At 45.7% G+C, this 23,314-nt stretch overlaps 1 protein-coding gene across 1 annotated transcript in view; it reads right to left on the bottom strand.

Annotated features, from left to right (window-relative positions):
• Tfb1 (transcription factor B1) overlaps positions 1 to 23,314 on the bottom strand; it is a 49,105-nt gene that overhangs the window by 14,043 nt on the left and 11,748 nt on the right. Inside the window, exons 5-7 of the mRNA XM_065431061.1 lie at positions 5,420 to 5,569; positions 4,659 to 4,738; positions 2,376 to 2,540 (exon numbers count right to left, since the gene is read on the bottom strand). Coding sequence (XP_065287133.1) covers positions 2,376 to 2,540; positions 4,659 to 4,738; positions 5,420 to 5,569 — 395 coding nt within the window. The remainder of the gene's footprint in view (positions 1 to 2,375; positions 2,541 to 4,658; positions 4,739 to 5,419; positions 5,570 to 23,314) is intronic.

The raw sequence follows: 23,314 nt of genomic DNA on the forward strand, positions 1-23,314 counted from the left end.
GGCTTCAACAGATGGCACAGAAAAAAAAAACATGAATTCAAAGCTTGCATTCTGGCCGAGTAACGTTTCGATGCTGGCAACTGGGATTTAAAAATGGCGTCCTCCTCTTTGCATGCGCATATCGGCAACGACTCCACTCCGGAAAAAAGAAGAAAAAAAAGCATTTGTTTGGGGAAGATTTGTTGGATGCAAACAGTGAAAAAGAAGCTCGATTTTCCTCCGAGAGTGGCAATGAGAATGCTGAGCAGCATTCTCTCCAAGTCATCAGATTCGGAAAATGACGGCGTCTCAACATGTCGGCAGTAGACAAAGTTTGTTTTCACGGCCGCGCCTGGCCTAAAGGTACCTGTGACAGAGGACGGGAACTGTGTTCCTCATTTTGAATTGTTTCTAATGAATGAACTAACAGATTTCATTCTCCGTGAGAATGACAATTACACGTACCTGGTGCAAGGAATGTGGGGTAGCGCTCTGCCGTATTCCGTGCTTTGAATTGTACCACACCAAGTTTACAATTTAGGGATCTGACATCCTTTGCCACAAGCATGAGACCCGCTTGTCACAGTATTGTTTTTAAATTTCCAGAGACGTTTTTTGTAATGAGGACTACAGAAAGTCGGAGACTCTCCAGTGTGCACTGCAGTGAAGCCAATCGTCTCTCCATACTTTCAAAAAATATATTTTCTTTTTTTGCATGTATTTTACAAATAAAGTGCTTTTAAGGATATTTTGTTGTTGTTTCAAAGTGCGTATAATTATTTATGCAAATAAAAATATTGGTATTTTTGTATTGTTTTTGGCCAAAAAAAACTCTATAGGGAAAAGGTTAAGACGCGAAGCAAATTGAAAAACGACAAGGACAGGAAAGAATGCCTTTCCTTTCTTCCTTCTCCTTTTATGGACAGGAAAGATGCTATTCCTGTCCTTGTCATTTTTCAATTTGGTTTGTGTCTGAACACATTGTAATAATTATGTCAATCTCTACACATCATAATATGGCATGAACTGACTGTAAAGGACATAGAAGGGTTGTGATGTGCTTATGAAAATGCATTAGCTGATGAAATAAATTTCTCTCAGCTGTTGTCATTACAACTCACTCACTGTCAAAAGTGAAGAGTCTTGCAGTATGTTTACTGGACAGAAAACGCCGTTAGAAACACAATATTTAAGAAGAATTATTTGTAGTGTGTCATCCTCTAAAACAGCTGCAGACTTGTACACAGCTGCAAATGCAGTGTAAGGCCTCACATGGCCCACATTGTTGGTTTTTTGAGTACATAGTAAAAGCAATTGGCTAGGGTTTTGGTGAAGCAGCATTGGTAAAGGTGGTTACATGCTCAAAAGGATCACGTGAGCATGAAGTTGCATGCAACCAATGAACAGCATGCTTGAGACACTTTCTGTAGCACAAAATGACATCTGAAGTGGTAAGGGCCTGGGCCCCTACCTTGTATGCGTTTGAAAACATTCGATTCCGACATTCGGTTTCACCTTACACGATTAGCTAGATCGGCCTGGGCAATCACGTGAGGCGAAACTAATCATCGGCTTTTCAACCGCGTACAAGAAGTGGCCCTGCTCAGATTACCGAAACATGTCGCTGCATCAGCAATACACGCTCTCCAACAACTCAACTGTTATTGTGCAAATTGTCAACACTGTTTACAGGTTGCAAAAACAAGTTCCCAACTGTTTTAGTTTTTTTTCCTGTGATGCAATGGAGCTGCCAACACGTTGTTTACGAACCACGGTTGTGCCAACTTTATGTCCAGCACGGCATTATAAGGAAGCTGGCAGGACACCATCTTCGCTATGCCATTAGGCTGTGCAAAAAAGTTTACTTGCAATGTCCTGAACATCTTGTACTGGTGAAACTTTGCACATTTGTTCATCGGACTAGTGCTATAATTTCCTTAGTCACGACAACAAGATGCAAGAAATTGCTGGTGATAGGCACACAATTTAGCGTTTCGTTGCAGTAAGTTAGTAGGCACAGCAGCACACTATAGGTACAACAAGATACATTGGCGGGGTTTTATCAGCGTCACAATACGGAAAGTATTACTGTGAAATCACATACATATTGGATGCAGTCCTCAACTCCAGTCACAACAGGTGAAAATGCTGCCTAATCAAACAAAGTTCCCAGCAATCTGGCCATTTTTCAGGATGTCAACATTTTCTGTCAACTACATTCTCTCATTGTAGCAAAACTTAGGGCACGGAAAAATGGGTTTATGCTAGGCAGAACCTAGCTTCGCTGAAGCAGCATACTAACCAGAAAATAATCGTGTTGACAGAATTACTTGTCTGGTGGAGCTAATTATTCTTATGAACATTTTACCCAGAAACCTCTGCATGCATACACTTACGTGCTTAAGAGCAACAGGGTTTTCTTCTTGGGAAGTTTCCACAGGGGCATCCTTGTCATCACCGCAAGCACGTAGCACCATCATGGAGTGATGGTTAAATCTACGAATCATAGAGTGATTCGCTACACTCCCTGCATATGCCACCGACCCTGGCAGGTCTCGTTCCTGGTATGCACAAGAGGTTGAAAAGCAGTCATTCAGTGTACATGTCATTTCTTACTTGCATCAATGTAACACTAGTGAAAAGTCAAAGTGAAATTATGGAGTTTAATGTCTCAAAACAACACTGATGATGCATCGTAGGGTGTGCTGCGATTCTGGCCATCATTGGAGACAGTCTACACTAACAGCTAAGAAAACAGCTTCGAGCCCTTGTCATGAAATTCATCTGGAACTGTCTAGAAGATGTCCCTGCGACATTATGCCACCTCGCGTCGACTAAGAAAAGCTAAGAAATGCACATATAATTGTTGTAGTTTAACGCTTTGCAGGTGCAAACCTATGAAAAACAACAGAGCTCACATTAAATGCATAAAAGCGTGTGACTGCGTTTTTCTGTGAGCAGAACAAACTTCTCATCAAGTTTCCAAGCCTCCCGCTCAGCTGTAACTTTGTTTGGACAGCAAAGTAGTCTTCATCGCTTTTGTCTTCAACGCTATTTTAGTGAAGCCGTCTCTTTTGCTAGCTTAGTCAGAATTAGAACAAGGCTGAAGATGGTTGCCGATCGCTTAGCTGTCCATTTAGCCACCTACAGCGAGTATTAGGGCACAGCCACAGTGGGCTACGAATTAATTTCGACCACTTCAGATTCTTTAAGCTGCACCTAAATCTCAGTATATGGGGTTTCTTGCATTCTGTCCCCATAAGAATGCAGCTGACACAGCCAGAAGTCAAACCCACAACCGGGCACTCAGCATCAGAATACCGTAGCCACTGGACTAACACAGCAGGTATACCATTAGCAGCACGCTAACATCTATAGTATATCTTGGTTTGGTGACTTTAATGGAGTGGAGACTGAATTCAAACCTTCACTTGCCCCTGCCTAAAATGGCAGGTATGCTGGAGCACAGCGCAAATTAAGCACAATGCAATGTTCTGAAACAAGCCCATTATTTTCTTTTATTTATCAAGCTTTCAAATGAGTGTAATATATGCTTTATGTACATAGCTTGTGCCTAGTGCATAATTTATTCAGATGGTGTGAAACTCGTTGATTTAACAAGTGATCCGATAAGAAACTGATGGCGCTAGTATTCAAACCCTATTTCTCCAAGTTTCAAAAGTGGCATTTTGTACTACTGGGCCATAGCACTGCTGCTTTTTACCACTGCAAATGGCATATTTTGAGTGTCTAATATGCTGCATATTGGCATCAATTCTGCATGCCTTTTAAAATATATTGTAATATGCTGGACCAAGTCCTCATCATGTTAAGACTGTTTTATAAATGCTACAGACGGCTGCATTCCTGAGAGACATGGTGAGAAGAAGCAAAGAACAGTGTATGAGAGTATTGGGCCTACTGGCTTGTAGACAACACAGCAAACACACACAAGAGGTTGAGAGACCAACAATGTATGCACTGCCTACCAAATAATGGTATTACCCAGAGCTGTCACATGCCAGCAGAGTTTTCTTCAGTAAAAAAAAATTGTTTTCTGTCAACGTTAGAGTGGTGCCGTACATGACACTGAGATATCACAATAAGCAAGGCACAGTTAGAAATAAAAGGTACTAAGAGGCAATCTAAGTCTCAAACAAAGCAATGCTTTGATAATTAAATCATAATCACTTGCTCAGCTAATCAGGGAAAACGCAGCCCTACACCCCAATGCTGTACATAAGAAAGCAAGTGGAACCTTACAAATGGAACAAGGTCAACAAGAAAACATAAAGCTGACTAAGCTTTATGACAAGACAATTACGTTAACACACAACGAAAAGATAACCAAAAATAGGAGAGTAGAGCACTGTATTAGTAATGAAAAAAAAGGAAGGCAAGCTTCCCAACTGCCAAAAAAGCAATGGAAATGTACACTCAACGTTACTGAACTGCACAATGCTCTTCACTCCACGCCCTCATTACTTAGACCAAAATCTGTCCCCAAGGACAATACACTGGTTGCAGACTACAGTATAGACTCCAGAAGGTATAACTGCATTCTGATACATTCTATGCCTGCAATCTAACACCACTCCCTTTCCAAACAAGGCTGAGAAGTTATTTAAAACGAAGCTCTGAAACACAGGAGACCACAGATACACAAAATACAGACTCACATTAAATGATTCGATGTCTTGGAAAGATGAGATGTCGACAAAGGGATCACGGAATCCTTTTGCAATAGCCTCCTGTATATCTAGAATACCAATGTACAAATAGCAAACAGTGAACACAACCAACCTGTGCAAAAAGAAAAAACATTAAAATAATAAGCCGCAAAACACAGATTATAGCATGACTCAATGTCAATAACAGCAAAGCTAACACAGAATGGACTGATGAGCTTTAGTTATGCATGCACGTATCAGAGAAGGGTACACAGACCCTTGTATTGTGAATTTATGCTACTTTCAGGTAGCTATGAAGTTTCTTCTGAACAAATTTTGTTATGATTCTTCGAAACCATATTTAACGCCTAAACTTCCATTTTAGGCTCTTCCAGAAGGAACAGGCTTTGCACACAAAGTAGTAAACAAAAATATTAATTTCTTTTTGGTTCAGAGCAAAACAGACTTGTACTTAACACGTACGCTCTTCCTCACTCATGTATATGACAAGAAAAAATGCCCGAATGTTACCAAGGGCCCTTGATACATGCTCTCAGTATGTTCTTAATTGCCAGTCTGAAATTTAGTGAATGCACTTGAAGCATTTCAAAAATAATCCACCTATCACGATGGTGATCATGATCACCTATCATCATAACCTCATATCTTCCTTTTCATTAATGCACGTCAGCAAGAATATTCCATTTTTGCAAGCGTTTAGTTGCACTGTTCTGATTAAGAAAGAAAAAGAAACTTTCGGAACTACACACCTTTATCGTCGCTGCGAGCACAGTCCGAAAACAAGTCTCGTGTGCCTGTGTGGAGCCTGTCTCGGTGAAAGTAATGGGACTGGAAGAACCGCGTCCAGAATTCAGATTCAGTCATGCGCTCAGGCACATTCTCCAGGTGTTTCCGCTTCACTGAAAAAAAAAAATCGGAAACAGTCACCTAAAATTCGCTACAAACACAAAACACAAGCCATGTACCAGTCATCCGAGCATTCAACATTCAAAGAAAGTGGATACATAAAGCAAACTAGTTCTCTTACCTGAACACACACAAAAGTGGTACTGGAACTTCAACCATCATTCACATTATTCTACAGTTTGCTTGTTTTAGCTGAGAGGTTAACGAAACGCCACTCGGACTTGCGGAAATAAAAAGTGATGCCAAATTTTCGCAAGCTTTTCGGGCTGCAGCAGAGCGAAACTGCGCACCGCTTAGCCGCGATATCAACACTGCCGCTGCTACGCCGCGCGAGACGCGTCGCCCAAACCCTCGAAAACAAGATAGTGAAATTAAGGAGAAAGTCAAACAAACAAACGGTAGTGCGTAGACAGAAATAGCAATATCGGCCGACTCCAACCAGACACCCCTCGCTCGTCGTCTCTGATAAACCGGGCAGATAACGAGATGGCCGGTTGTTCCGGGTTCAGCGCGGAGTACAATGTGGGGCAGACGACATTTAGGACGCCGCCGCAGCAAGAGCCCGCGCAAGTGCAGAGCTGTGCTTGATACATACGCGAGCCGGCCGGCCGGCCTCCCGCTGCCGATGTGAGTGAGCGATGTCGCGCGACGCCGGGTTCGGCTTTCCGGCTCGCCGCGCCGCGTCTTTGAGCTATTATCTGGGGACCGCATGTCTTCTTTCGCCGACTTCCCCGCTCCCCCCCCCGCCCCCTCCGTACTACTATTTTAACTGTTGTTTCGTTCCGTCTGGACCCTCCGCCCCCCCCCCCCGCCCCTTTGCCGCTTTTCTGTCACGCGCACCTTCGTCATGCGCAACCTTCGCAGAGCCAGACGGCCTAGTCGCGCCTCAAGGCCGCGAGACCGATGCGGCATCAGCGACGTTTGATGCCAGGCTGCGCGCGCGAATGAATAGATGCGAGTGCGGAAGCAGCAGCAGCGGCAACAACGTGCGTGCGTGGAATCGCAAGGGCACGGGCCGTCACATAATATGTGGTATCGATAGCGGCGGCGGGAGCGGTCGGTAATTGGACACTGCCGTGCAGACAGATCCCTTTGCGCAAGCACGAGCAGTTCTCGGGCGAGGATAGCAATTGGAATATCCGGGTTCCGCGTAAACGATGCGCGACTGCACGCGGCTGCAGAACAAATTTAACGAGAAAAAAGAAATTACGTCACCAAAACGCAACGCTTCTTGGCAAAGGACTTTGAAGAGCGACTTCACTTTTAAAGCTCAGAAAGGATAAGAAAGGGGAGGGATTTTGGGAGAGAAATAAGTGAGCACCATGAAACGTCAGTGTTTCACTTGCTAATTTATTAAGCAGCTACACACATGCTGCTTCACATGACGTCACAGAAATACGGCGGCACCACCGTAAATTACCCAAACTTGTGAGCAAGACTTACATTCAACATGCTGCATAGGCTTTATTTCTGTCAAGTTAGTGGACAAAAAAGTTGTAAAGTTGTCTCTGAACAAAAGTAGCAGGGGACAGCAAAAAAGTACAGCAACAGTGCAAGTGTGTTGCAGTTAGACACATAAATTTCAAGCCAGATAGGCATGCATATTAAAGCAAAAGTGTTAAGGAGCCCACGTCGCAGAAAATCCGGCGTTGGACGTCGCATCGACAGAATGATTTTCTTACCACACATACCCAGGCTATTCATGTGGCGTAATGAATTCGTTGAACTAATTGAATTTCTAAAGCTACAATATGCGGAAAAATCGTAAACTATGACTTACACAAACCTACAGACATAAATAGCTCTGGGATTGTAATTTGACTATACGAGAAAACATAATTCCGTTACGTGAAAACTCAAACAAACCCCTTTTCCAGCATTTCTACCATTCACATACCAGCCACCGCGTCCATCATTAGCGTGTGCCGGCACCCAGATGTCTTGGGGGCCACGGAGCGGCGCACCGCCCGGTTCCTTGTAATATCTCCAGTGTCATACCTCCGCGATGCTTCCATCGCATTGCAGCCCACACAGGAGGCAGTGTTTCTACGAAAAAGCCCGCCTCCATGCATTGCATTCATGGCAAGTGTTTCCCAGTAAGCATTACGCCTACACAAGCTCCAGTTGCTGGGAAGCGTGAGAAGCAGTCGGGGATCTTTGAATGCTATCACATTCCACTTTTAAAGGCCACGTTAAGGCCACGTTAAGGTTAAGTGTCCACCAAATTTTTAAGACATCTAATCTCAGTTCCTTCAGTAGGAGGTGCCCTTTTCTTGCTTCACATAAAATGTCTGTTATAAAAATATTAAGTCAATTCTGTGGCGGAGGTTTAGCCACGAGAGCCATACTAACCTCAGTGCAATTGCAATGCTCACAATGAAACTGTATGAGAAATGCAATATAGCTCTTTATATATTGAACCATTAAATACTATTCTATATTGGGCAACACACAGGACAAGAAATAATGTGAAAAAACCCATAAAACATTTTTGTGTTCTTAAAGAAAAACTAAAGATAAAAAAAACACTAAATCAGTTTAGACTAAACTAAGTATTCTTTCAAGAAAGACACTAACTACACTATTTTGTAGAAGAGGTTGGTTAGAAAAGAAAGAATGAAGGCCACACTTCCATTTTCTTATTTTATACCGAAAACCCAGTGCTGGTATGTCAATGTGACGTACTGCCATATTTTTGGATGCCGTGACTCAGCGGAAGTTCTCAAAACTTGCTAAGTGGTGCCTTTGGCTTTTTAAAAATTTAATACAACCTTATTGTTATCGATAAAGAACTCACTAAGCCGGATAGAATGCCATTCATGGCAAAATGGTGAGAGCTGGTGCGGGAACCTCAAAGCAGCCGCATCACCCACCTTTCGTGTTTGCATCTTTTCTGGCTTACCATCCCTCCTTCCAAGGTATGGCATTTTCATTCCTAGGTTTGTCTACCAGGCTTATAACCGCAAGTTTTTAATTACAACAATATTTCAAAATAATGAATGATTTTTGGCGGTCCCGCGTGATTCGTTATGTAGAGATTTGGCTGTAATTTGTTCAGGACACAACCCAACAAATACATACACAAAGAAATCGCATGCACAAATGATAACAAGGAACTGAGTGACTGATGAATGAACAATGAGAAAACCCCAACAAGCCTTTGTGAATGTCAGTTATCATCCGTGTATATCGATTCTTTGTTTATGTATCTGTAGGTTTATGTGCTGAACAAAACAGTTTGATGTTATCGCTCATGTCATCATTTCCTTGCCCTGTCTTTGTCCTTTAAATAAACACATCCTTCCCAGCCCCTCCCCTTCGCTATTTTAAGTTTGGCCTGCAATGGCTGTCCACGGTCTATTTTTACTGCTTCTGCCAGAGTAACAGAATTGGGGCTCAGCAAAACAACATTGGTGCCAGCTAGTTCACATCTCTTCCTTGTGTTCTCGCATTATGTGCCACATCACTTGTCTGCAGCAACATTGCAACACTCCTTTGTTATGCTCAACAGTGCCAAGTAAGGTTAGGCTAGGTTAGGCTAACCTGTTGAGCACGTGACTGCAAGCATTGCTTGACTAAGAAGCCCAGCGAACTAGCATCTTCATATCTGTTCATTATTGCAGGCTTTCCCTGAATGTTTCAGTGAAAATTCACTGACAAACCATAGCATAATTATTTCTGGACCATGCAAAAGAGTAGCTTGTAAATAATAAGGTTATTGCATCAGTCAATAACTTATAATGGTTTCCTTGCAGAGAGTTGTAGATACATTGGACGTCATGCACAAAACAATAGCACGGTAGCATTTTCATATTTTCTTGTCATTGCAGATTTTCCGTTAATTTTTCAGTTGCACTTCGATGAAAATCCATAGCATTGCTATTTATTCATGCATGATTCAGTCATAAAACAAGCAGTGCACCTCGCATACCCTAGCCAGCTGGCCAGACTGGGCATTCCCGAAACCAAGGCACCGAACCTAGATGCCAATTTCCAAAGTATCTTGATTGTGAATCAATTTCCCTAACAAAGAGCAACTGGTGTAAAAATTCCCTATTCCTGCCTTGACTTTTTTTGGGGGGGAACTGCAAAATTCCTTGACAGTTCTAGAATTTCTGAATGTTTAAAACAGTGTGTGTTCCGTTCATTGCAGCACTTAAAGTGGTTTTAAACTACAGAGAGCAAAGAGAAGACTTCTTACTCAGCCTTACACCTTCAAAGGTTAGGCAGGACTGCAACAACTCTAGTCACATAAATAATGACTTGTAAGCTTCCAACTTATATACAGTGCCGGCACTCAAGAATCCCTGCCAGCCTCTATTTCTTACACAATTAAGCAGTTACTATGAGAAAAAAGAAAGCTCATGACAGGAATGAGCTCAAACAAGATACTATTATGAGTAAATAAAAGATTGACATTCAGTGCTAACAGGGTTATCTTGCACTAGTTCTTGGATTTGAATGTTTTTGTTATATACGCATGGTGTGGCTGTATAGTATTGCATGCCGCCCACAGCTGAATTCACAACACATCAGTGCTTGCTGTCAACCACATTTGCATATAATGCTTACCCATAAACACTGCTGAACGGAAAGAAAGCTTCTAAATTCTACCCATAAAACCTTGAGGTCATGTACAAGGTGTGGTTTAAGTTCCTGCATTCTCCAAAAATCAGTTGTAAAAAAGTCTGCCTTGATTATTTCACACTGTTTTTAAGTTGCTGTTATTATGCGCAATTTTTTTTTCAACTCCTGATATGCAAATGCATACTTTTGCTCTTAGGATAACTAGAAGCGCAGATTTGCGAGCCACAATGGAATGCAGCATCGCCACTATCGCAGCATTCTCTTCACAGATGAGCGATTCTTATCAAGCAATATCGAGCAATTCTTAAACCACCAAAATGATAAGGTATTGACAGGAAACTGCAAAGAAGCAAACATCAGTTGAAGGATTGCCTCAAGAGTTTCTCACCCTCAATGAGTGATGGTTGTGCGGGAAATCACTTCTGATGGTAATATCCCACTGGTTTTTTTGGAGCAGGGAGCAAATGCAAAATGCACAATCTAATATGGAAGATGTCCTGAAGAAGGAGGTTCTGCCTTGGGCTGAGTCACAGTTTGGAAACCGTCAGTGGATGTATCAGCAGGATTCCAGTACTGCTCACAAGGCAAAGGTGGTGCAACAATGGTGCATGAAAAGCTTCCCTGATTTCATTTCTGGTGAAGAATGGCCCCCGAACAGCTCGGATCTCAACCCCTTTTGACTACTTAGTCTGGTCTGTGTTAGAAAGCACAGCCTGCTCTACTTCTCACCACAATTCGGGTTCTCTTTGTCGGGCACTGAAAAAAGCATTGAGTGAATTTGACGAAGACTACACCCATTCCACTATCAATGCATTTCCAAAATGACTCAAAGCTTGCATTTGGGAAAAAGGTGGACTTTGCGAAAATGCAGATTTGGATTTAGGTATGTAGACTACACATAGGGTGCCGAACTGAAAGAAATACCGGTTTGATTTGGGTTTGGATTCAATGCACTCTGATTTTGTTCCAGTTTGGAGAAATAAAAATTTATAATCGTTCATAAACACCGAACCAGTTCACAAACTGGTTTGGCGCAGTCAATTTAATTCGCCCCATGACAATATGCTGCATAATACTATCGACCTGTCTGCGTGGCGCATACACAAGTTTCATCAAGAGCAGGCAGAAATTTACGGATGAATTACACAGATAAGGGTGATTTTGATGTACATATTAAAGACAGAGGTAATTAGTCAGAATCCCTGCATCATAGTAATGTCTGCATAGCTTCCACACTCATTACATTGACAGCAGCAGAGTCAGTTAACTTTAGTTCTGCTTCACGTTCTTACTACAGGATTGGCGGTGAGTGAACTACGTCATGTGATCTATGGTGTCAAAGACAACGTAACTTCACATTGTATTACATAAATGGCGACCTCAAACTTCCGGTCTGTAGCAAAGCAAGAAGCCAGCATTTGACATTTTGCTCAGTTTGCTGCTTTTTGAGAAGCAGGTGAGGACGTTGATGCTTCTGAACAATGAACAAGGCCGGTTTGTACTGAACCATGCGTCACTCTTTCTTGTGCATCTGCAAGTGGCATGCAGTCTTGTGCTGTCTAAGGGTGAACAAAGAAGTAAAACACCTGCGCATTGTGCCCCGCATTCGAACAATTGTAATCTGCTTGGCTATGTATCGAATGTGCGTTGAACCATGGTACGTAATGAAAGTTGATTTCGCGTGCTGTTTACAACTGTAGTTAAGGCTAATTGACAAGATAATAATCATTAGCGACCACTGTGTTACAATTAGCGTAAGTTATGAAGATGAACTCTTTTATATCCCTCCTTGAGGACATCATCTTTTCCACTCATTGTATTTATCTGGTTATACTAGCAAGTTGACCTAAAGCCAAACTGGGAGCATCACCAGAAATGATTCCACAGAGCCCCTGAAACAGCCACTGAACACAACTAGGCAACGCTGACTTCAGAAGTGCAAGCATCTAAGCTGAGGTGGCCGTAGTTACCAGCACGTACCCATTGTATATCCCCATTTTAGAATAAAACCCAACTCGTGAGTCGTGTAACAATCTGCTGAAAGGGTGAGCTGACTGAAAGAAGTAGTTATTCGAACAATTGTGCAAGCTATTGAGCATCCATTATCACCTCATATGCTTGCACTGTCTCGTGCAAAACCAGTAACCGTTTGTTTTTTGACAGTTTAGGTTCAGTTCGGGTTCAAGCACATGCCAAAAATATTGATTTGGGTTTGGATTTAGTTCTACCCAAAATTGCAGTTCTGGTTCGGGTCTGATTTAACACCTTGATTGCATAACACATTAGGTTAACGTAAATGTTTTTTTTTTTTGTTACAGTGCATCGCAACCATCTTTATGTGTTTTTATTTGAGCACAAGAACTTTTGCTGCACCTTGTACTAACTTCAATAGCAGCGGTGCAGTGCTGAAGTTCCAATGCATGCAGGTGTCTACTGAGGGCAGGTGTGGTATGCGGCAGTGACAAAGTGGTATGGTATAGGGATGTGACCATAACCATGCAGCCATAACCTGAAAAGAAAGCCAGCCTTTGCTGCTGCAGCTTACCCTTCTCTATGCCAACAGCCATATCACAACTGACGCAGCATGTTGACCTCGAAAAATTATGTGACACTCACATGCAATGTCATGAGAAGCCAACAAACACTGACAACTTCCTTCGAAACCACAACCTTCGCAAAATGCGAAGGTTGTGGTTTCGGTTCCTACATGCAGCAAGTTGTTTTTTCATCCACTTTAATTTCCATTAACTTATTGTTTCTACATTCCATTTATTAAGCACAAGTAATCTCCCTTATGTTGTCCTTGGTGTCAGTGTTTGTTGGCTTCTCATGATATGACTAATAAAAATCGGGCCCCTCGGTTAACCCCCTTTCTTCTCGTTTATTACATAACGAGGGTCTCGAATCCGGCAACATTGATGCCTTCAGGTAGCATATGTGGGTTTATTGACCAGTTGCCTTCACCCAAAAAGATCACATTCTCGTGACGCCTGCGGCAACAAGGACGTTCCACGTCTGCCGCCAAGGTCTGTGAGTGGTGGCGCTGGCTAACATTCCCAGGGTTCCACTAGTACACATAAATACTCAAGAAAGTGGATGGGAAAACTGCGCCGCGGTAGCTCAATTGGTAGAGCATCGCAAGCGAAATGCGAAGGTTGTGGGTTCGGTTCCCACCTGCGGCAAGTTGTTTTTTCATCCACTTTAATTTCCATTAACTTATCATTTCTATATTCCATTTATTAAGCACAAGTAATTTCCCCTATGTTGTCCTTGGTGTCAGTGTTTGTTGGCTTCTCATATGACTAATAAAAATTGGGCCCCTCGGTTAACCCCCTTTCTTCACATGCAATGTGAAAGATAACGCTAAATTGCTCACAAAAGTAGTTAGTTGGGCTAGTCGGTAATAATGCACAGTTAAATAAAGCAGGAAGGCACGGCATAAGAAGTTACAAAACGTACAAGTACATGGTATCCCCCAGTTTCAGATTCTTTCATTAGACAGTTCACGGTATTAAGCACCTTATGTTTGACATAGATAAATGACACACTTCTTGAGCACTTTTAACAAGTGATTGCAAATCGAATGTTCTGGGTCGTATACAGATGAGGTGAATCAACTATTCAGTTTAATGCCAGTCTATGCGAGTTCTATTCTTCTGCACCATAGGCTGTGCGGAGATGCGATGATGGCACCACCAAATGGCGTCATTGTGCACCATGGTAATGCCATCGCCATGTTTGTAGCATAGGAACAAACATACTGAAAAATTTCACAACATACAGTATGTATGTCACGTTTCTTGTTCATCTTGGCTGTTAAAATATTCTGGTACTGTACACTTCTGTTGATTTGATTTTTCAGTTGATTCAACGTTGACCACAGGTCCCGGCTGGGGCCCATTCACTTCTGCGAATTACTTGAATCCTTATATTAGCTCTCATTGGTTAAATCGAACAGGACTGGTCAGTATACATGTGCCAGACTCCAACTATTTTGCTTATATCGGTTTTAATTCAACAAAGAAAACCGGTGTCTCTGTATTAGCAGCATGAAATGGTAAATCTGCTCACTATCTGATCGCTTGGCGTAGGGAGTAAAACATAAAGCATAAGAGCGCATGCTCGTGCACTGCCAACCTAAGGCAACCACGAAACATTTAAGCGGCAGGCGCTGTCAAATATTTGTGATGCACCGGCATCGTTCTCGCGCATTTCAAGTCTATTAGGCTTCAAATTACCATATGTCTACGCTAGCCTTCCTGCATGAGGCCGATGGCGTTGCTCAACACAGAGATCACTGCGGTTGGTGAACCAGCACGATACATATGTGAGCTGTGCGCTTCGGCATTGCGTTTTTGGCCTGTATACAGCAATAATATGTAAGTGGGATCGCATAAAAAGAATGCGATGCCTATTTTTGAGGACAAAATTTCCGTAATACGTGTGAGTGCGTCGTAGAGAACGGAACGAACACAACCGAAAAAAAAATTCGGTTATCAGCCTCTTTCTCGAAAAAGCAAGAGAAAACGGGCTAACGCTGCAATACGACCTCGCATAGTCACGCCACACAACATTTATAGCTTGGACCATGCGGTATATAGAGCAAAGATATCTGTAATCCAGCACCTACCACTGCTTAGCACGCTTGCGCAGTTCGTAAACAGTCCCTTTGCTGGACAAGCTTAATCCACACTGTAAGGTATGCTGCTATTACTTGCCAAAAATATTTTATTGAGGGGCGAAAACCTCATCCATCGAACCAAGTAGTCACGCAATGTAACCTGCAGCGAACAGTTTGAACGCTTCTACCCACGGTACCCACAGTTGTAGAACGGTACCCACGCTCTTACGATCGTCGCGTATGTTTCATGGCTCCTAAACCGCAGCTTAGAAATAGAGGATAATACTGCAATAAGATCACATTAGTGATTGGAACATTCAGAAATACACAATTGATCTCCGAGGCTGATTGTAGGCTCAAATATGCACGCACACATCGCGCTGCGTATTCCGTCCACCTCAACGCCAACAGAAATTCCGGCCATGACGCCTTAAACCACTTCAGCACGTCTCACAGAAACGTTTACCACGTAGACGACACACGTCATACTAAACAGACCGCACGACCGCGAAAACAAACGCCAGAACCTACCGCCAAGCGTATACCTGCCATGCAAAAGACTGCTTTCACCCAAGCCAGTAAGGCGCTGCTCATAGGCGGCGCCACTGCGTTCACAATATGGCGGCGCCTACGAAAGAACGGTCTATACAGTAGGTCTACTTTAAACAGTAGGTCGTGGACTCGACATACGCTGCGCACGCTGCAAGAATAATCTCGCACAATCTCGCCACTGCTACTATGCAGCGCTGCGTGCACCTATGGCACCCGCGTGGCCTCCGCGATCTGCTCCAACCACGTGCGGCAGCCGCGCGTGGCTTCCGGCGGGAGCCGCTTCGCCTCCTGCCGGAGTTGATCGCGGAGGCAACGGCAGCCGTGGCAAGGAATAATCGCGCCGCTCCAAGAAGGATGGCGTTGCGGGCGGCTGCGGTGGCGATGACACCAAAGGGGGCACGGAACTGTTGCAACACTTGAAAAATTGCACATTCTACCAAAGAATGGCGGTCACCTCGAGGATCCCGGCTGAAAATTAACTACCGATTAAACAATATTACTAAATGAGGACTTCTAATTATCGAGCGATTTCTTCTATAGGATTACATGCAAAACTGACGGGACCAGCACTTCACTTCTAATTAACCGAAAATTCCAATTAAGCGGCTTCGAATTATCGGGAGTCGACTGTACATGTAAGCAGCAATAATGTGCTAGGAAGCTAACTAATGCAGCACTTACCTTGCTCTGCATTGAGAGCAGTAGTTGTGACATTAAGAGGCTGTTTACCCAACCAGGTTACGTTCAAAGAAGAGTAAGAGCAAGAGAAAACCTTAAAACAGGACGACCACAGACAAGAATGGTAAGCTCGACAGGTCCCCCACCACAAGAAGGAACACAGAAATGCTCCGAATGCATATGATAATCTACGTCAACAATGGCTTGTTCGACAAGAAAATTAAGGCATTGCACCTTATGCAAAGCCTATCTGTGTGCAATACCTTTTTTTAGGTTTTTCCTTTGTTATTGAAGTACAGAGAACAAGGTAAAAAAAGGATTGCCAAACCCGTTTCTTTTTGTTGTTTCGTTAGTGTGGCCTCTTTTACTTACATTATTAATGTCTGACAACGAGAAATTTTGGGGGGAAGTTCACATAATTTGCGAGCAGCTCTTGCCATTAAGTGTTTCTGTGAGTGACTTTGCTTGTTTAACAATAGCGTGCTTGCATCCAAAAGCAGGGTTTATACTTGCCTCAGACAAAAATCCAAGAATATTCAAGGACTTTCAAGGCCCTGGCAAAGCTCTTTCAAAAGTGCAGAGCAGCGTCCCATTAAAAGAATTTTTTACTATAAAAACATTTCCAGAACACTATAGCTAAATGTATATATACCGAAGTCCATAAAGTTACCATTTCGCTTCGTTATATTGTAATATTTTTATACTGAAACGGGATTTTTCGTACAAATAAGTACAGTCGCCGACATAGTTTTTTTGTACAAGGGGCTACAAATTTTTTGCATTCGTGCAATGAAAAAAAAAAGCTAATTTAACTGAGGAAAATAATTCGAGGCCATTCTGCCCTGCAAAGATGGATGACTAGCGGAGCTGTAAACATTTAGTAAGAAAACTTGTGGTAACGACTTTGTTGCATCACTCATTGTCATTAAGTAACAACAGTCACAATGGCTTTGTGGTCGCTATGATGTACACTGATTGGCATACTATCAACTGCAGACACAACCTTTGATCATGTCAAATTGATGAACGTACACTGCTGGGTGGTCGGTTGGGCCAGATCGGTGTGGAATCACAAGCGAAATGTCTCCAACATGAAACGCGTACATTACTCCTTTTTCAGTCCCAACACATCCACACTGAAATCCCCGACAATGCATGTTGTATGCGTGATTCCAAAGAATGTATGCACTGTTCACTGCACTTTGATGAGTGCTTGTAGTGTCTGCCTTAAGGAGGTATGAGCAATAGCATTTTTTGCTTGCTTACGGGGGTATGAGCCATTGCTTACGGGAGTATGAGCCATTGACGACGAAAGATTTTGACATGCTGTTCTATATGTTGCATGTGTGATTAGAAAGAATGTAAGCATTGTTCGCTTCACTTTTCTGAGTGCTTGCAGCCTCTGCCACACAGGGCTATGAGCCATTGCATTTTACAGAAAGGGGTATGAGTGCTTACGGGGGTATGAGCCATTGATGATAGATTGTTCTTGTTGCCGCTGTTACGTTTCGCCTACGACGCGCGGTATAGCCATCGCGGATGCAAAGGACGCCGAGGCTTCGTTCAAAGCGGCGGACATTTTGGCCCATTCGGCGCTGCCGCAACGCCTCCTGCCATGCGCGTCCAGGCATGTTTCAATGCCACGTGTCTTCGTGTGTGCGTGTGTACATGTTGGTGCCCACGCTTGTCAAAGCGCGGCAGCCGGGGAGAGGAGCTCCCCAACTGAGAAGCGAGGAGGTCTGACCGGCGCCGGCCCGGCGGGTGCGTCACTACTTGTCTCAACACTTCCGGGCCCCGCCGTCACGTGCGCCTCTATCGAGGCGTTCCTTCTTGCTCTCAACCCCGAGAATATAAAAGCAGCTGCTCCCGGACGCCAAGGGAGAGGCTCCGATTTCTTCCGTCGAGTAACGTGCTCTCCCGTCTCTCCACTTCGGTCGCTCTTTTGCGATGCTAGAAAACAAGTTGTTCTGTTAGCAGTCGACTCATCCTTTGCCAGGACCTTCGGATGCTTCCAGCTGTGCCCCAGGCCGCCAGGCCAACGCTACCCTTGGGGCTTGCGACCCAGATTGCAACAACTGGTGGCAGCGGTGGGATTGCAACAACTGGCTGCCAGCGGTGAGATCGCGACAACAGAGGCCAGCAGCGAAGATATGCGGTTGACTGTATGCTGAGCAGCACAACGACCATCCGGGAGCAGTGCAACGAGCCCTGTGTGATGACTGGTTGCCTACAGCGGAACGACTGCGCTGAATTCTTGGCTGCGAGGTTTGGCGAGTGCGGGACTTTCTTCTTCTGAGTTTTGCCAGGCTTTTGTTAGTGTCAGAAACAGAGCTAGTAATTGTGGTTGCCGTTGCTGCCGGGTTAGTTTGCGGCAAGACAATAGTAGGCAGTAGAGAAAGCAGCATTCAGAGCAGCCATGGATTTGAAGTCGTTGCGCAAACCGAAATTGCTGGATCTTGCAAGAGAGTTGGGTCTGGATGTCTCAGACAAACTCAGAAAACCAGAACTGCTAAGGGCTATTCTTGAGTTAGAAGCTGAGGATGACGAGCTGTCGGAATGCCTTGAGACCACTGAGGAGAGGGAGACGGCAAAAAGACAGGAGGGCGAACGTAAAGAACAGAAAGAGAAAGACGAGCGCGAACGTAAAGAACAGAAAGAGGAAGATGAGCGCGAACGTAAAGAACAGAAAGAGCGAGAGCAACAAGAGAAAGAAAAAGAGGAGCGCGACCGTCAACACGCTTTGGAAATGAAGCGTCTCGAGGTAGAGATGGAACGCGCTCGTAATGGAAGTCAGGCACATGGTGCAGGAGAACGAGTATCGTTCAAAATTACTGACCTGATGCGGCCGTTTAAGCTTGGAGAGGACATTGGTTTGTTCCTGGTTAACTTTGAGCAAATGTGCGTGAAGCAGGGGTTCTCTCGGGAAACTGAAACGTGGCCACAGCGCTTGCTCACTTTGTTACCCGGCGAGGCGGCCGACGTAGTCGCTCGCTTGAAGAGAGAGGAGGCAGAGGATTTCGACCAAGTGAAATCGAGTCTGCTAAAAAAGTACAGGCTGTCAGCGGAGGCGTTCCGTCGGAAGTTTCGGGAAAATGAGAAAGGCATAAGTGAGTCATATACAGTTTGCCTACAGGCTTTTGTCAAACATGCAGGAGTGGCTCAAAGAAGAGCAAGCGTTTGGTGACCACGAGAAAGTTCTACAGTGTTTCGGGCTGGAACAGTTTTATAGTCGGTTACCTGAGAATGTGCGGTACTGGGTCTTGGATAGGCCAGACGTTAGTACGGTGGCTAAAGCCGCCGAGCTAGTCGAGGAGTTTGTGACACGTCGGGCTCGCGGAGCTAAGGACGGTCAAAAGGGTGAATTTGGCTCCAAGTTTGAGAGGCCGAAGTTCACGCCCATGAGAGCAAGGGGACACACACGTAGTGCGGATGCGAGTGAAAGCAGTCCGACCGAATGTAAGGAGACGGCGGCAGCCGAAGACGAACACAGAAAGCGGTTCGAGACAAAGCAAGCGCGCGTGTGTTATACATGCCAGAAGCCGGGTCACTTTTCGGCGCAGTGTCCAGAAACGAGAACAAAAGTCGTGTTTTTGCCACTATGCAGCACTGACGAGAACATGAATCTTCTCAAGCCTTACATGCGAGACCTCCTCGTGAACAGGAAAGAGTGCCGAGTGCTTCGTGATTACGCAGCTACAATGGATGTAGTTCACCCCTCTTACGTAGAACCCGATATGTTCACGGGCAAGTGCGCACGAATCAAGCAAGCCGTGGAAGCTCATAGCGTGTGTCTGCCCGTAGCAAAAGTGCTTATTGAAGGACCTTTCGGAGCACTTGAGATGGAGGCCGCAGTGTCATCTATGCTGCCCCCCCAGTACCCGTACCTATTTTCGAACAGGTCCGATCACCTCCGGCGCGAGAAGGGGCTTTTGTTTGGTGAGGCTAGCATTCAGGCCTTAACCAGATCGAGAGTTCGGGAGCTCGCTGCAAAGGCAGTAGTTGCGGGGTCGACATTTTCGAACAGTGAGAAAGGGTCTGAGGCGCAGCAAGCTGATATTCAGAGCACGTCCGAACTAAATAAAATTGAGCCTGTAGCGCTGAAGGCACCAGATACTGGAGAGGAAATGCCCGACACGGGAAAGTTAGAAGCGCTATCTGCAGATTTGCTCATCGCGCCTACGTCAGACGGACTTAATAGGTTGCTAAAAGTCAGCCGGTCGGCTTTGATAGCCGAGCAAAAGAAGGATGGCAGCCTAGAAAACATACGCTGCATTGTCAAGGAAGGTATCGCCAAGAAAAATGCTCGCGCTGTGGAAAGAGGTGGGGTCCTGTACCGGAATTACCTAGACCGCAGGGGAGTGGAGTTCGATCAGCTGATCGTGCCTCAGTGCTACCGTCAGGATCTGTTGCGCTTGTTGCATGGAGGTTCGTGGTCCGGACACCTAGGAGTTAAGAAGACTAAAGACCGTCTCTTGCAAGAGTACTATTGGCCAGGGTGTTTTCGTGACGCAGAACACTTTGTGAGGACATGTGACACCTGTCAGCAGGTGGGCAAACCAGGGGACAAATCGAGGGCGCCGTTGAAGTTGGTACCTATCATTACGGAGCCTTTTAGACGGCTCGTTATAGATACAGTGGGACCTTTGCCGGTAACAATCACGGAGTACAGACACATTTTGACTGTGATCTGAACAGCGACAAAGTTCCCTGAAGCAGTGCCACTTAAAGAACTCAGCTCAGTTGAGATAGTCAATGCACTACTGTCCATATTTGCGCGAGTTGGTTTTCCGGCGGAAATCCAGTCAGATCAGGGCACCGTGTTTACTAGCGCGTTGACAACAGCCTTTCTCGAAAAGTGCAAGGTAAAGCTGTTACACAGCTCAGTGTACCACCCACAGTCGAATTCCGTTGAGAAGCTCCACTCCATCACGAAGCGCGTGTTGAGAGCATTGTGGTTTGAACAACAAACTGACTGGGAGCTGTGTCTGCCTGGGGTGATGTTTGCATTGAGGACCCTGCCGCATGCAGCAACGGGGTTTTCGCCAGCTGAGCTAGTGTACAGTCGCTCGCTGCGATCTCCGCTTCGCATGCTCCGAGACGGATCACTGCCCTCTCCAATGGCTGCAGACCATCTCTTCCACAAATGGCCGCCTCCTGCGCTGGAGCCTCGCTTTTCAACAATATTCCTTTGAGCTGCGTTACAAAAAGGGGAGTCTCAATGGTAATGCCGACGGCATAAGTCGAGGCCCCTAACGTAGGAATCAGCCTCAAAGTTGTTTGTTACTGATGTTTTTCTTCCTGAGGCAGGATTTTTAACATATTGCTTTTCTTTAGTGTTTCAAAGTGATGATGTGCTTTCTAGTGCAATTGTCCAATTTATGGACGCATTCTCAGTGCTGCTAGACTACTCTAAGGAACTAGGCAGTAGTATAAAAGGGGAAAGAGCCTGGCATGGCTTAGTGAGGGTTGCGTCGTGCTTGCTGACTGAGCGGTTGAGTTTCGGCGTAGTTCTAACGCTTGCTGGGAACGTGAACAAAAATGGCAACTCTCCCGAAGTCACTTTGCAGTGTCCTGTGTGAACCTGAATGTGAGAACGAGGCCTTCTCTGTGCGCTGCGCTCAAGAAACGCCAAGGGACGACCGACTTCAGTTATGAGCATCATCGAGCGACATCCGTCCGGACAGCGGATGCAGTCCCCTGACCATCGGAATCTCCTCCCAGCGGGGCGGTGTGTTAGGTTTCGCCTACGACGCGCGGTATAGCCGGCGGCGCGGATGCAATGGACGCCGGGGCTTCGTTCAAAGCGGCGGACATTTTGGCCCGTTCAGCGCTGCCACAACGCCTCCTGCCATGCGCGTCCAGGCATGTTTCAATGCCACGTGTCTTCGTGTGTGCGTGTGTACATGTTGGTGCCCACGCTTGTCAAAGCGCGGCAGCCGGGGAGAGGAGCTCCCCAACTGAGAAGCGAGGAGGTCTGACCGGCGCAGGCCCGGCGGATGCGTCACTACTCGTCTCAACACTTCCGGGCCCCGCCGTCACGTTCGCCTCTATCGAGGCATTCCTTCTTGCCCTCAACTCCGAGAGTATAAAAGCAGCTGCTCCCAGATGCCATGCCAAGGGAGAGGCTCCGATTTCTTTCGTCGACTAACGTGCTCTCCCGTCTCTCCACTTCGGTCGACCTGACCGGCCGCTCTTTTGCGATGCTAGAATAAACAAGTTCTGTTAGCAGTCGACTCATCCTTTGCCAGGACCTTCGGATACTTCCAGCTGTGCCCCAGGCCGCCAGGCCAACGCTACCCTTGGGGCTTGCGACCTAGATTGCAACACCGCATACAAAAATTCTATGGTTCCTTATGGCTGGTTGACCCCTTGCCGAGAAACATGCACCCGGAATTCAACAAAGGCAGAAGACGCGCTACAGCCAAGGCACTGACGGACCTGCACGCGGAAGACCCCGGCGGCAGATACGTGGATGCAGCCGAATATGCCAGCCGCATTGGCTTCGCGATCGCAGTGGTCAACTCCAGCGGCAACGTGCAGGCGACCGCCAGCACATCGAGCAAGCAAGTGGAGGAAGCAGAAGAAATAACCATTGCCCTGGCCATCGTAGACTGAAAATGCCACACGATCCTCAGCGACTCCAGACAGGCGGTGAGCAACTACGCCAAAGGAAGAATTGCCTCAACAGCGGCACGCACCCTGCTCCGACAGTCAGACCGCGATGAGAGGACTCGAATCAAGTGGTTCCCAGCGCACGCAGGACAAGCATGGGAGAAGCATGCCAATCGCAACGAAACGGCACACGCCCGAGCGCGAGGACTAACTGACCGCGCCCAAGGCAACGGCCGCCCACTGTGGTTCAGCGCCAAAGACCGGATGACCAGCTATAATGAACTGACCAAGGCCTTTCGGCTGGCCCGCAGACGTCTCCCGCTTCCTGCAAAGGGCTGAGCAGGTTGCAGGCCGTGCTGTTCATGCAACTACAAACAAGAACGCTTCCTAGCTCGGCGCTATTGCATAGGATGTACCCAGAATCGCACCCCCATGACAAGTGCAGAGCGTGCTGCAGGGAGACGGCCACATTAGAGCACATGCTATGGGATTGCTCCAAATATCCAAGCGAAGCTAACTCAGGAAGTATACCGCCGCAGCTCGAGGAAGCAATACGGAGCGACAACCAAGAAAAACAACTCCAGGCCATCCAGCAGGTCATCGAGGTGCTGGCTAGGCAGGAGCCTGGCGAGCCGGCAACGGTGAGTGGGGATCCTCGCAGAGCACCCGCCACGATGACGACGTAGGC

This window comes from Dermacentor albipictus, chromosome 3 (genome assembly GCF_038994185.2).
Source record: "Dermacentor albipictus isolate Rhodes 1998 colony chromosome 3, USDA_Dalb.pri_finalv2, whole genome shotgun sequence".
Taxonomy (NCBI): Eukaryota; Metazoa; Arthropoda; class Arachnida; order Ixodida; family Ixodidae; genus Dermacentor; species Dermacentor albipictus.